Source organism: Anolis carolinensis, unplaced genomic scaffold (assembly GCF_035594765.1).
Source record: "Anolis carolinensis isolate JA03-04 unplaced genomic scaffold, rAnoCar3.1.pri scaffold_9, whole genome shotgun sequence".
NCBI classification, from domain to species: Eukaryota; Metazoa; Chordata; class Lepidosauria; order Squamata; family Dactyloidae; genus Anolis; species Anolis carolinensis.
This window is the reverse complement of record NW_026943820.1, coordinates 19,205,396-19,220,182: the sequence shown is the minus strand read 5'-3', so window position 1 is coordinate 19,220,182 and position 14,787 is coordinate 19,205,396. Positions and strand designations below refer to the sequence as shown.

At 39.3% G+C, this 14,787-nt stretch overlaps 1 protein-coding gene across 1 annotated transcript; it reads left to right on the top strand.

Annotated features, from left to right (window-relative positions):
- cklf (chemokine like factor) lies at positions 1–9,938 on the top strand. The gene is made up of 4 exons (XM_008117652.3): positions 1–467; positions 3,069–3,227; positions 7,950–8,045; positions 9,406–9,938. Exons 1-4 carry the CDS (start codon positions 405–407, stop codon positions 9,511–9,513), a joined length of 426 nt encoding a protein of 141 aa, XP_008115859.1. The 5' UTR covers positions 1–404; the 3' UTR covers positions 9,514–9,938.
- The last annotated feature ends 4,849 nt before the right edge of the window (positions 9,939–14,787 follow it).

Here is a 14,787-nt window from a genome sequence, read left to right as displayed (position 1 = left end):
AGTTCACCTTATCCAGAGAGCATTGAACCCAGCCAACGTTGGATCTGGACCAAACTTAAGTGCTATTACCTAACATCCAAAAACAAACAATGCCTTCTTCTAATAACTCAGGTCCCCGTGCTAGTCCTTAATAATGATGTTAAACAGCACAGTAACAGAAATATACACTGGAGAGAATGAACTTCTCCTTCTGCGATATTGAGTTCTTGCAACCGAGTTTCCTGCCACACTGAGCAGGAATGAATCAGCAAATCCATCGAATGAAAGGCCTGCTTCTGGCGAGGAGGCGCTTCTGAGGAGATCCCCGCCTGCGATCCTTCCAAGGCGAGGGCGAGGAGGGCACAGGCAGGGGCCCTTCTCCTCCTCCGAGCCTCGCGGGGACCAACGGCTCAGCTGCGGCGAAAATGGTGGAGGTGAACCGGGCCTTCCTGCGCTCCGTGAGGGGCGGCCTCAAGATGGCGCGCATGGTAGGCCGCGCTCGCGTTCGCGCTCTTTCGCCCTGAGGAGAGTCGGCCTTGAGGCGGGAAAAGCGCCTGCTCCGCTCCCTCAGAGATTCCGCCTTGGAGGGAAGACCAGGAAGGAAGAGCCTCTGGTCTACACCAAGCATGGGCAACCTTGGGCCCTCCCTCCAGCTTAAGCGGCTGAGGGGAAAGGAAAAGGCCCGAGGCCGTTAGGAACCGTGGGAGTTGAAGTCCAAAACACCTGGAGGGAGGGCCCAAGGGTGCCATGCCTGCTCTACTCTAGTTCCAACCCCATTATCCGAGAGTGTGGAGAGGCTCCTTCCACATAGCTGTATAAAACCCCACAATTTTCTTCTTTGAATTAGGTCAATGATGGGCAACCTTTTGCGCTTGGTGTGCCAAAATTCACCAAAAAAAAAAAACCTAGTATGATTTGGGTGGTGTGTCACTTTGAGAAAAAAAACAACAACATAATTTCGCAATATGTATAGTTTAAATAACAAAAATATATAATTGTAATATATAACTGTATTTAATAAATCAAAAACTATTTACTACCCTTATTTCCATGTACAACAATCTATGGTTCCTCGTGCACTTTCCACGCTGATTTCTCTCTATTCTAGTTTCAATGTAGTCACAAATAATGAATAATATAATAATAATATAATAGTAATAATATGATAATATACTGCAATAATAGAATAATAATAGAATGATTATATATATGCAGTAGAGTCTCACTTATCCAACATTCTGGATTATCCAACGCATTTTTGTAGTCAATGTTTTCAATGCACTGTGATATTTTGGTGCTAAATTCGTAAATACAGTAGAGTCTCACTTATCCAACATAAACGGGCTGGCAGAACGTTGGATAAGCGAATACATTGGATAACAAGGAGAGATTAAGGAGAAGCCTATTAAACATCAAATTGCATTATGATTTTACAAATTAAGCACCAAAAAAAATCATGTTATACAACAAATTTGACAGAAAAAGTAGTTCATTACACATTAATGCTATGTAGTAATTATTGTATTTATGAATTTAGCACCAAAATATCACAGTGCATTGAAAACATTGACTACAAAAATGCGTTGGATAATCCAGAATGTTGGATAAGTGAGTGTTGGATAAGTGAGACTCTACTGTAATGAATAATATAATAATATAATAGTAATAATATAATATACTACAATAATATAATAATAATAGAATGATTATCTGCCTTGATATTCTGGGGGCTCTTCCACACAGCCATATAATCCAGAAGATCAAGGCAGGTACAGTAGAGTCTCACTTATCCAACATAAACGGGCCGGCAGAACGTTGGATAAGCGAATATGTTGGATAATAAGGAGAGATTAAGGAAAAGCCTATTAAACATCACATTAGGTTATAATTTTACAAATTAAGCACCAAAACATCATGTTATACAACAAATTTGACAGAAAAAGTAGTTCAATACGCAGTAATGCTATGCAGTAATTACTGTATTTACGAATTTAGCACCAAAATACCACGATATTTTGAAATCATTGACTACAAAAATGCATTGGATAATCCAGAACGTTGGATAAGTGAGACTCTACTGTATCTGCTTTGAACTGGGCCCCTTCCACACAACTATAAAATCCACAGCAGTGTGGACTCAAATAACCTAGTTCAAATCAGATAATGTGGATTCTCCGCTTTATAATCTGGATTATTTGCCAATGTAAAAGAGGCCTCAAATAGCCCAGTTCAAAGTAGATATTGTGGATTATCTGTCTTTAATATTCTGGGTTATATGGCTGTGTGGAAGGGTCCTGAGGACAAATTGTACAGCATCGTTAAAGCACTCAGAGAAAACTTAAAGAGACAAATTATTTTAAGTATACTGGCAGGGCCCTTCCGCACAGCCAGATAATCCAGATAATCCACAATAATGTGGGATTTTATTCAGTTGTGTGGAAGGGGCCTAATAAACTAGAACTGATGTGGTCTCTCCAATGCAATTTTCTGAGTCAGGGCCCCAAGTAAGTCCAAGAAGTGGCCTAAAGACCAAGACACCAAGGAAACACATTTTTGTAGGCTGTGTAATAGTTTAAAGGGAAACAGCAGACCTCAGCTCATCCAGTGACTTCAGGCACAGCTGTTTTATTTTACCCTCCTGTCCTCATTTAGTTCTTTAAAGTGTGGTAATTTCTGGTATTGCAGTTTACATACTGACATTTTTCCACTTTAAAAAGAATGAACTACTCGTAATTCCGACTTTTGGATTCCATTCAGAGCAGTAGTTCCCAACCTTTTCTTGGCCATACCCCACCTCAGCATCTCTACCGTAAAATCACGATGCCCCCCTTTATGACATATCTATGCCTAAGTCCTTGAGTTGAGAATGTTTGATGGGAGAAAATACTCATTGAATACATTAGTGGATATTTGAACTAGCTGTTGGAAAACATGGAATGTACCAAATTCTGTGTACATTTGGCAGGGGTTTTAACTTTATTGATTAATTTAGCAACTTCGAGGTGGATAGTTTAACAGGATTGGAATCTTTATAGTATGAATGTATAGATGCCAAGTAGATTTTTTTTCTTTTTCTTTTTTCTTTGCAGGCCTTAGCTTTTATGGCAACGGTTACTTTTGGTGTTGGTCAATCTCATGAAGCATATCTAACACTTGGAATCATTGAACTTGTCATCACCTTCTTGTTCTTTTTATTGTATCTGCTGCATCTGCAAAGAGCACTGTCATTCTTATTTTGGCCCTTGGCTGTAAGTATTAATTTGCACACATATGTACAGTCCGCAGAAAGGCAAAAGGCTGGGCTTGCTGTTAGCAAACTTGTAAAAGTATTTGGCTCTACTTTTGAAATATGGACTACCTGTAAATAAGACCAAAACACGATTTTTCTTCCTAGGTTATAAATGCCATTTCCTAATTAATTCTATCAGAAAAACATGGGAAAGGTTTATTAAACTGCAAAAACTGTGTTTGTGCAGGAGAGACATCCTGCAGCACATTTTGCTATAGTTTTTCAATGAATATCTCATAGAGTCTCAGCCAATTCAACCTACTTTGTGGCAACCACAAAAACGAGGTTTCTGGAGTAGAACAACTACTTTAAAAGTAAGTACTACACAATTAAACAGGAAATAACACTTTCAAAACAGGAACTGAAAAAATTCAAATTTTGTTACATAGTGTCATTGAAATAATAGGGACATTTAGAATTCTAGGGACATTTAGAATTTAGATTGGTGGACACAATAGCAGAATATGAGCTGAGCCTGTGGTATAGTGCCCTGAGTCTTGAACTTGGACACTGGAAAACCAGGATTAAAAGCCACACACACCCAAAGGAAACCCACTGGATGGTCTTGGGCAAGTTATACTCTGTCAGCCTCAGAGGAAGGCAAGGCAATCCTCTTCTCTGAACTTTGCCTTAGGATAGCTTTGCTTTAGGATCACAGTAAGTTGAAGGCATACAACAGTAACAACAACAAACTGTGTACAAATTTGGCCTGTTTCTTGAACAAATCACCAAAAACATTTTAAATGTAAAAAATACCTACATAACATTTATTATTTATTTATTACATGCATTTATACCCCGCCCTTCTCCCCGAGGGGACTCAGAGCGGCTTACATTCTGCCACGAGGGCCAGCAACAAATATACTACAAAACAAAACAATTAAAACATTGCAAACATGACCATGGACATCATAGAACAAAATTCAGCAACTGTCTGTGAATTACACTCACATCTGGATTGTGTCTGAGGGCCCTTCCACACAGCCATTTATCCCAGAATATCAAGGCAGATAATCCACAATATCTGCTTTGAACTGGATTATCTGAGTCCACACTGCCATACAATCCAGTTCAATGTGGATTTTATACAGCTGTGTGGAAGGGGCCTAAGATCATTTTTCCTGATAGGAAAGGTGTGTCAGTGCAGTTTGAATTACAATGGCAATTTCACAAATGAGATGGCTTGATGGGGTAATTATGGTGGGGTGAAAAATGTGTGAAGTTGAACCCTAAACTAGTTGAACCTAGTTCCAAGTTTGAGAAATAACATGATAAAATGCTATTCAAATGAAATGTTGATTCTGCAATGTGTAGGTGCAGACAATTTTACATTGTGGGCCACTGAGCCATGAAGTTTATTTCACATGGCTAGTAGCTCGGTCAGACTGAGTTGGGGGAACAAACAAACAGGTGGATGGACTTGATCCAAGCTAGTCAGTAGATTCAGTGGACTCTCAGCCAATGCTAAAGAGTGCCAAATGCTGACAGAAAACCAGAACACCAAAATAGATGATAATTTCCTGTAAATTTTGGTGTTCTGGTTTTCTCTCTTAACACTAATGTTCAGCCTGTATATATCCTTTGAATGTCACAGAAGGGCTGCTCAATAAGTGTGTGTGTATATATACCGTTTCCGCTATTTACATCCTCCCCCACCCCACCCCCAGTGCCGTTACCACAGAGGAAGCTGTTAAAATCAGTAATAAAAGTTTTCATTTCATATATCTTGAGGGGGTAGTCTTAAGTCAATAAAAGCTTATGCATATGCTGCATCTTCTTTCGAAAGTACTACAATATCCCTTCGCATACAGCTTTGTCTTTGAAGAGATTTCATGTCACTGATTGTTTCTACTTTGATCCTGATAGTAACTGGAGGGCAGAGATGGGAAGTTCATACCCCCCCCCCCCCCCCCAAGACATTCTTGGGCTGTAAGTACTACTGGGTAGTCCTGTTACTGCTATTAGAAGTGTAGCCATCTAGGACCCTTTCCCACTTTATTTCTACATCCAATCTTTGAAGTAGTTCATGTTGAAAAGATAGTCGGAGGGCAGCCAGGAAATCAATGACTCGGCCTAGATTTCAATCTGCATTTCCCCAAAACTAGTTCAGCCTTCAGAAATAGATACAGAACTTCCATAAACCTCAGGCAGTATTAACAAGGGCAATTTCATCTTCATCTTGGAGCGGGGTGATTCATGGGCTGCCATCAGGTTCTGTCCTGGGCCCAGTGATATTCAACATATTTATCAATGACTTGGATGATGGGTATGCTTATTAATTTGCAGGCGACACCAGTTTAGGAGGGGTAGCTAGCTAATACCCAGGAGACAAGGAAAGAATTCCAAATTACCTTACAAATTAAAGAGCTGGATCAAAACTAAGGAAATTAATTTCAAGAGGGAGAAATGTAAGATACTACACAAAGAAAAATGAAATGGCTTGAAAACAATACCTTCAAAGGTGATCTAGGGCCCCTTCTACACTGCCATATAAAATCCAGATTATCTGCTTTGAACTGAATTATATGGCAGTGTAGACTCATATAATCCATTTCAAAACAGATAATGTGGATTATCTGCTCTGATAATCTGGATTATATGGCAGTGTAGAAGTCTTAGTAACCCACAGGTCAATAGTATGTTAAGCAACTAAAAAATTCAGTACAGCTCTAGACTGTACCAGTCTAGAGATTTTGAAGGATTTACTTAGACAAGGATTATATAGAAGTGGTTATGCCCATTGATTCGTCTGCAATTGAGCCTACAGTACCTGGTTTTCATTGGCGATTTCTCATCCAAGTGCTGGCCAGAGCTGACTCTGCTTAACTAAGCTACAGAAATCAGATTGGATCTGGTCCCTTTAGGATATCTAGGTCCCTGACTCATCATGGCGAAAAGTGTTATTTTTCCTGATACATATTGGGGATTTTCTTGTAGAGAAGCCTGTGCCAACTATTTCTGTTCAGAAGTAGAAAATTATTTTATTCTACCTCATTTGATATACATAACTATTATTTCTTAAACATCTGATATGCAAGACATGACAAAATCTTATTCAAAGGCTTTGAGTGCAGTTGCTTTTTAAAAAAAAACATATTTCACCTACAGGAGATTTGGGTACATGGTATGTTTAGTTGTTTGTACTCTACTGATGGAAAAAACATTGGATGCTATATTGTCATATGCATTCTCTACTCATCTTCCGTTTTTAGCACAGCGTGAAAAGAGAACTTGGCAGTTTTGAAATATGCTTGTTCTTTTACAGAATTATGACTTCCTCTATTATAACATGTATATTTCAGCCTATCCACCAGTAAACTTAATTTCCATTTAAAATTATTTTTAAGGTTTTGTTTTTTTTAGAATTATACATTTTGGTTAAAAAAGCAGATAAATGAATTGAAAGTAAAATACAACAGTGCAAATAGATGATCAGAGGAGGGATGTTAAAAATGGGAGAATCAGTAGTCTGTGTGTTTGTTCTGTACCTTTGTTTCAACATATGGTGACTCTAAGGCGAACCTTTTGTGGAGTTTTCTTGGTAGGATTTGTTGAGAGGAAGCTTGCCATTGCCTTCTTTTAAGTGAGTGAGTTCTTCCGAGGTCACCCAGTATATTTCTGTGGCCAGGCAGGATTCAAACCCTAGTTCCACAACCATAGTCCAGCAGTCAGACCACTATACCACTCTGCCATTCTTGGTAATTTTACCATGATACGATAAATACATATATTTGGAACCTTTTCATTGTGCTCAGGGTTTGGGAATTGCTAATAGCAAACTCAGCTCTATATGTGCCTGTGTTCTTAAACAGACAAAATAAGATTATCCATACTGAAGAAAGAAAAATCAGCTGTGCTACAGTATTACTCAAGATCCCTAGGAGCCATAATTAATGGTTGGTGGGATGGGAGGTTCCAGGTTAATACATAGAGTTATATCAGCATCTTTTTAGGATATGCAGAATTGAGATGATGATGAAGATGATGATGATGATGATGATGATGATGATGATGATGATACATTTTACTAAATTGACATATAGTGGCAATAGAATGTCAATCAAAACACTATTGAATGTAGACTAGGTAGGCCTGCCGGAGATGGTTCTTCAATTGCGTTTTAAATTCTGACACTTCGTTTAACTGTCGGATCTCTTCCGGGAGGTCATTCCACGTCTTCTTTTGGGACCGAAAGATGACAGTCGCTGGAGTAGCCACCCCACAGAAGACCCCAGTGTCCTAAAGGGCAGGTTGTGCAGGAGAAGATGATCCTATAGGTAACCTGGACTCAAACCATGTAGGGCTTTAAATGTGAAACCCAACACTTTGTACTTTGCCTGGAAACTAATAAGTATATACTATATAAGTATATTTTGTACCTTGACATTCCTGCTTATAGGGCCAGCCCTACCATTATGTAGAACGAAGCATACTTATTAGGCCTTGGAGTTGTGGTGTAATGCAAGGGCAGCAAATCCATATTTAATGTATGCATAATATCCAGGGAAGAAGACAGGCACTTGTGGCAGTTTCCTACCCCAGGTGCCAAGATGACTTGGTCAGCCTTGAGTGCTGCAAGGGGGGCAGGAGGTAGCATTGGCTGCTCTTCATCAGGACAGAACATTATTTGGGTCAGATTGCAGAATTGGTATTCAAGTGAATTGTTCGTTGTATTTTTCAGGATGCTTTCAACTCCCTGGTAGCAGCGCTGTTTCTCTTCATTGCAGGCCTGTGTGGAACAGTTAAAAAAAACATTCCTGAAGATTTAATTGGAGGAGTAAGTAAGAGAGTCTGTAGTAGCAGCAATAAGTACATATCATGCACAATCTTGAGGGTTCTTTTCTGCCACATAGGCCAGGCTTTGAAAACCTTTTTGTTGGCACTTTTTGTTTGCACGGTTTCGTTAAGCTATCCTTTAATCTCCTTTATCACAGTAGTCACCATCTGCATGTTGTGGTATTTCTTGTTCCATTGACTATAGCATTCCCAAGTACATGAACAATAATTTGCCAAACTATGCTTGAATCTCGAAATTAGTGATGGCCTTCCACCTCAGACAGATAGCTGGTGGAGGGAATCCAATGCAGGTTGATATCACACTACCACTGCCAAGGTCTCAATCCATATTTCTCCCCATACCAACTATTGACTCTTTAACAAAATAATTAAACAAAACAACAACAGCAACAACACCACACTTCTTGCTATTATGAGTGATGTTGAGACAAAGTAACTGTGAACGCAATGGGATTTTGCAAGTTTTTTTTATCATCCATTCATGATTATTCTTATGACAAGAGAGCTGCCAAGTCACATTTTCCACAAAATGTGGAAGGCTCACCATTTGAAATCACATTTCATATTTTAAAGAGAATATAAGTTTCTTTCCTATTTACCCTATCCCACGTTTTCCCAGTTGTCTCTCTGACACTTGTCCATGCACTTTATTAATAAACCTTGAAATCGTGTATTTTATATGCCCAACCCCTTTTTATCTGTAGTGGTCGATGTTTGTATCATTACCTCATTTGTCTTGGTTATTATGTGTTTTTATTGTATGCTATGTTTTAATTGCTGATTTTGTTTGACTGTTGTATCATTTTTTTAGCTTTAGATATTCGTTGTAATCGTTATATTTTGTTTTTGTTCTGGGCTTGGCCCCATGTTAGCCACCCCGAATCCCTTCGGGGAGATGGTGGTGGGATAGAAAAATAAAGTATTATTATTATTACTTCCAGGTTGACAGCATCTATTGCTAGCCAAATCTATTAAATCCATTTTTCATCTCCTCCCTTGTATCCCAAGTTGTATCCTTTGTATCCAATTTAACAACAGTCATGGTAGCCTAATAAGGTGTCCTTGAAGCTGATTGATTAGCTATAGTTAATGAAGTGAAAGCGAGGGGAAATGGGAGATGATCACCAAATTTTTCAGGTGAAGGGCAGCGGACATGCTGAATTAATTGAATCATTTTATTGAATTATTGTCAGAAATTTAATATTTAAACCAAACATTGACAAAACAGAGCTGTGGGCTGTTCAGATAATCTGAGTCAAAATTGTTATGGTAACTACATACAATGTTCAATAGATTTTGGAAGGATGGTGTAATCTGACTGAATTTATTTTCATTTGCAGGTGTTTTTCCTCATCCTCTGTGCTCTCTGTATAGCCGATGCTGTTTTTCTCTTGAAGAATATTACTTTTAATAGACCCCCAACAAGTAGGGATATTATTCACAGATAGAAGAAACAACCCACCATTTAATTTATAATCCATTTAGTACACCTCTTGAACTATAAGGCCGCTTCTGTCATATTTTCTGCATATATTTCAAAAGGATAGGAGCATAATTTGGCCAGTCAAACACGTCTGTTTATTCCAGAAGCAGAAAATGAAGCATGTGTTTCTCTTTCCCAGCAAAAATCAATGTGGTGTAAAAATGCATTAACTTCAGGTGGATTTTCCCCTTATTTTTTTAAAAATGTAAGGATTTTAATCTAATGTATTCAACTGTTTAAACAATCTTTAAATGAAACATTCCGTATGTGTTTTTATAAAACAGTTCTAAATGCTACATTTCAACTGATTTGCAGATGTTCTTAAGTTTGTGAACTTTATGGTTTGTGTTAATTAGTATTGTTTTAATTAAAAAGCTTTTTTCTAAGTAATGATGAATTGCAAGTGTGTATTGTTAAGCATGCTCTCTATTTTCCCCATGGATGAGAAGTGTAAGGGCAGCACGGAAGTTTAAGCTCCAGTACTGAGCACATAGGGAGAGTTAAACAGATCTGTTTCTGCCATGGGTCAGTTTCTACATTAAAAATGCCAAATGCTTCTCAAATAAGAAGTTAAGCCTGCAGTGAAGACCTCCCACCCCTCTTCACAGGAACATGATTGTGTTTTTAAACAACTTTGTGATTACAGAATGGAAAACACTGAACTAGTCAGGGTTTAATGGTAGTACAAAGGCAACCCATTCTTGGTAAGACTGATTTTAAGAGTCTGATAGCATGTCTGACCCAAAGTTTAACAGGAAAGGGGTTATATTTAGATGCATTGTTATCCCAATGTTTACTACTAAGTCAAACAAGTCTTGGGTTAATGGTTTGCTCTTCCCCTCTACTCCTTACACGGCCACACAAAAAGATCAGGCAAGAATAGCACTTTATCAACATCACCGCAATTATGGTTTGTCTTTAAAAAGCCAAATCAAATAATTATTCTTGCCCTACTTTGTTCACCAAAAGCTTTGTTAAAACTAACAGCAATCTCTATTTTAGATAAAATGACAAACTGAGTTAAAATACAACTAGATGTTTCACGTCTCTTCCTAAAGACAACAGAAGAAAGAGGGGACTTGATTTTAGAGCTTGTGAGTGCAGCAGTAAACTGTGGCTTGAGGCTTCCCACCTTTTCTACTGTCTTTCACTTTACAAAACATTATTGTGTTTTCCAAAGAGGCACATGGCCTCAGGATGAATCCAAGGAGTCGTAAGTATGATAGCTGCATTTTAGTTCCTTCTAATGAGTCTTTTTGGCAGTCCCTGGTGGTAACCACTAAACTTTCATACTTTCCAGCATAATACAAGGTATTTCAAAAAGATGGACTTGATATGAAATCGCCGTATCTCTGCAACCACAAAGTGGCCAAGAATGAAACTCTTACCCCTTGAAAGGGTGGGGCACGGAGTTTCAAAGGATTACCGTTAAATGCCTCTCCTGGCATCAGTCATTTGCAAATAAATAAATGTATATTATTTTATTTTTGAAACATTTAACACAGTACAATGGCATAGTTACACTGTCTATTTCCAGGCCTATATTCCTCCACCCCTGTCATTCATATCGCTTTATATAAATACAGCTCCTGTCAGTTCTATTACTTCTAGTTGTTCTAATTTCTGGAGACCATGAGTCCCCTTGAGGAGCGGCTTAAAGAGCTGGGTCTGTTTAGCCTCCAGAAGAGAAGGTTAAGAGGAAACATGATCGCCATGTTTAAATATCTGAAAGGATATCCTAAGAAAGGCGGAGCAGCCTCGTTTTCTGCTGCCCTGGAGATTAGGACTCAATGGAACTATGGGTTCAAATCACAGAAAGGAGATTCCACCAGAACATTAGGAAGAACTTCCTGACCAAAAGAAGAGCTGTTCAGCAATGGAACTCTGCCTTGGGGTGCAGTCGAGACTCCTTTGAAGATTTTTAAACCAAGGCTGTCGAAAGTGCATTGATTGTGTCTTCCTGCATGGCAGAAGGGGGTTGGACTAGATGGCCAATTATTATTCATCAGTTCCATAGCATTGTTGTGGTATGTTTTTTTAATACTTCATCCATGTTTCTTGGTTGTTTGGTGGTTTAAATTCACTATGACTGACACACGGAGCTGACTAACCAATGACTTTCACGCATGGCACACTTCCTCCTTGCTGGGCAGGGGCCCAGATGTCACTCCCAAAACAGAAAGGGAAAATGTGTTGTCGAAGGCTTTCATGGCCAGAATCACTGGGTTACTGTGAGTTTTCCAGGCTGTATGGCCATGTTTCAGAAGCATTCTCTCCTGACGTTTTGCCCACATCTATGGCAGGCATTCTCAGAGGTTGTGAGGTATACTGGAAACTAAGCAAGGGAGGTTTATATATCTGTGGAAGGTCCAGGGTGGGAGAAAGAACTCTTATCTTTGGAGGAAGTGTGTATGTTGCAATTGACCAGCTTGATTACCATTTAATGGCCTTGGAACTTCAAAGCCTGACTGCTTCCTCCCTGGGGGAACCCTTTGTTGGGAGGTATTAGATGCCCCTGATTGTTTCTTGTCTGGAATCCACATTTTCAGAGCGTTGTTCTTTATTTGCTATCCTGATTTTGGAGTTTTTAATACTGGTGGCCAGATTTTGGTCATTTTCATGGTTTCCTCCTTTCTGTTGAAATTGTCCCTGTCCTTGTAGATTTCAATGGCTTCTTTGTGCAGTCTGACATGGGGGTTGTCCGAGTGGTCCAGTATTTCTGTGTTCTCAAATGATACACTGTGTCCAGGTTGGTTCACCAAGTGCTCTGCTATGGCTGACTTCTCTGGTTGAGAAAGACCGCCACATCACACCAGAGCATGGATTAAGTTTAAATCCGGTTTCTGCCTCCTGCAGAATTCTGGGATTTGTAGTTTGGTGAGGCCGAGGACCTGTCTGGCTGAGCTGTTTAAATTACCCTCCCTAAAGTGGATTTAAAGTGGATCCAATCTCTAGTGTGATGAAGTCCTTAGTCTGCAGTGCCTTCTAAAATCTAACATCAGGACAGTAAATAAAGAACAACATTCAGAAAACGGGAAATCTAGACACGAAACAATCAGGGCCAGCTAACACCTCCCAGCAAAGAATTCCCTCAGGCAGGAAGCAGCCAGGCTTTGAAGCAGCAAGGCCATTCAGTGCTGACTGCAACATTCACACTTACTTCCAACAGAGAAGAGTTCTTTCCCCCACCCTGGACATTCCACAGATACCATGTTTCCCTGAAAATAAGACAGTGTCTTATATTAATTTTTGCTCCCAAAGTTGTGCTAGGTCTTATTTTCAGGTGATGTCTTATTTTCCATGAAGAAGAATTTGCATTTATTGTTGAACCAAAAAACATTTATCATATATTTTACAGTAGTTGTCTTCACAAACCAGCATAACCAGACAAACTTTGAATCCTATCAAGAATTTCTTGTTACTACCATTATTTCCATGTACAACAATCTATGGTACGTACATTTACCGATCCTGCATGCTCTGGTGTATTGTTCAGTGGGCATGCTTCCAAATAAAAAATTTCCTAGGTCTTACTTTCAGGGGAGGCCTTATACAGTAGAGTCTCACTTATCCAAGACTCGCTTATCCAACATTCTGGATTATCCAACGCATTTTTGTAGTCAATGTTTTCAATACACGTGATATTTTGGTGCTAAATTTATAAATACAGTAATTACTACATAGCATTACTGTGAACTACTTTTTTCTGTCAAATTTGTTGTATAACATGATATTTTGGTGCTTAATTTGTAAAATCATAACCTAATTTGATGTTTAACAGGCTTTTCTTTAATCTCTCCTTATTATCCAACATATTCACTTATTAAACGTTCTGCCGGCCCGTTTATGTTGGATAAGTGACACTCTACTGTATATACTGTAAACCAATGATGGGCAACCTTTTGCGCTTGGTGTGTCAAAATTCACCAAAAAACCTAGCATGACTTGGGTGGTGTGTCACTTTGAGAAAAAAAAACATAATTTCACAATATATATAGTTTAAATAACAAAAATATATAATTGTAATATATAACTGTATTTAATAAATCAAAAACTATTTACTACCATTATTTCCATGTACAACAATCTATGGTACCAATTTCCACACTGATTTCTCTCTATTGTAGTTTCAATGTAGTCATGAATAATGAATAATATAATAATAATATAATAGTAATAATATAATAATATACTAGAGTAATAATAGAATGATTATATATGTGTGTGTGTGTGTGTGTAATGTGCATAATTCCCATGGAGTAAACAACAAAACCACTGGACCAAATTACACCAAATTTGGCCACAAAAGACATTAGTCATCCAATCAATCTGCATGCGGCCGTGTGTCAGCAAAAATGGCTAGGCGTGTCAGTGCAGACATGCGTGTCATAAGTTGGCCATCACTGCTGTAAACCTTATTTATTTATTTATTTACAGTATTTATATTCTGCCCTTCTCACCCCGAAGGGGACTCAGGGTGGATTACAATGAACACATATATGGCAAACATTCAATGCCAACAGACAAACAACATACATTAGACAGACTCAGAGGCATTTTTAACATTTTTCCAGCTTCATGATTCCGGCCACAGGGGGAGCTGTTGCTTCACTGTCCACTAGTGGCTGTACTTCCTCACTCCTTTTGTAGTGTTTTTCTGGCAGTTTTATGGTGTTGTAAATTAGCCTCCCGCATAAAGTGTCCCTAATTTTCCCTAATTGACAGGTGCAACTGTCTTTTGGGGCTGCATAGGTCAACAGCAAGCTGGGGCTATTAATGGTCGGAGGCTTAACCCGACCTGGGCTTCGAACTCATGACCTCTCGGTCAGTAGTGATTTATAGCAACTGGTTACTAGCCAGCTGCGCCACAGCCCGGAAACTTGCCTAGTTTCCATCAGACCTCACAATCTCTGAGGATGCCTGCCATAGGTATGGGCGAAACGTCAGGACAGAATGCTTCTGGAACATGGCCATACAGCCCGGAAAACTCACAGCAACCCAGAAAGGGAAGAGGGCTGAAAAGGAGCACAGCTGCAGCCCGGATATATCTGGAGGGCTGGATCTACACTGCCATATCATCCATCTGGATTTGATATGGCAGAGTGGATGGGGCCGAAATCACAGGGCCAGAGTTAGGAAAACTTTTTCTGGCTCTGCAGGCAGCCAGTGCTGGAAGCTTGGGCTTTCCTCCTTCCCTCCTGTCTGCCTGTCTGTCTGTATGGGGTGGGCGGGGCGGAGG

Bases quoted from the DNA above. Each gene is read 5' to 3' on its own strand.
- cklf (XM_008117652.3), top strand. From the start codon at position 405: ATGGTGGAGGTGAACCGGGCCTTCCTGCGCTCCGTGAGGGGCGGCCTC. The intron at 3,228-7,949 runs GTAAGTATTAAT...TGTATTTTTCAG, and splicing joins TCTTATTTTGGCCCTTGGCT to GATGCTTTCAACTCCCTGGT. The intron at 8,046-9,405 runs GTAAGTAAGAGA...TTTCATTTGCAG, and splicing joins CTGAAGATTTAATTGGAGGA to GTGTTTTTCCTCATCCTCTG.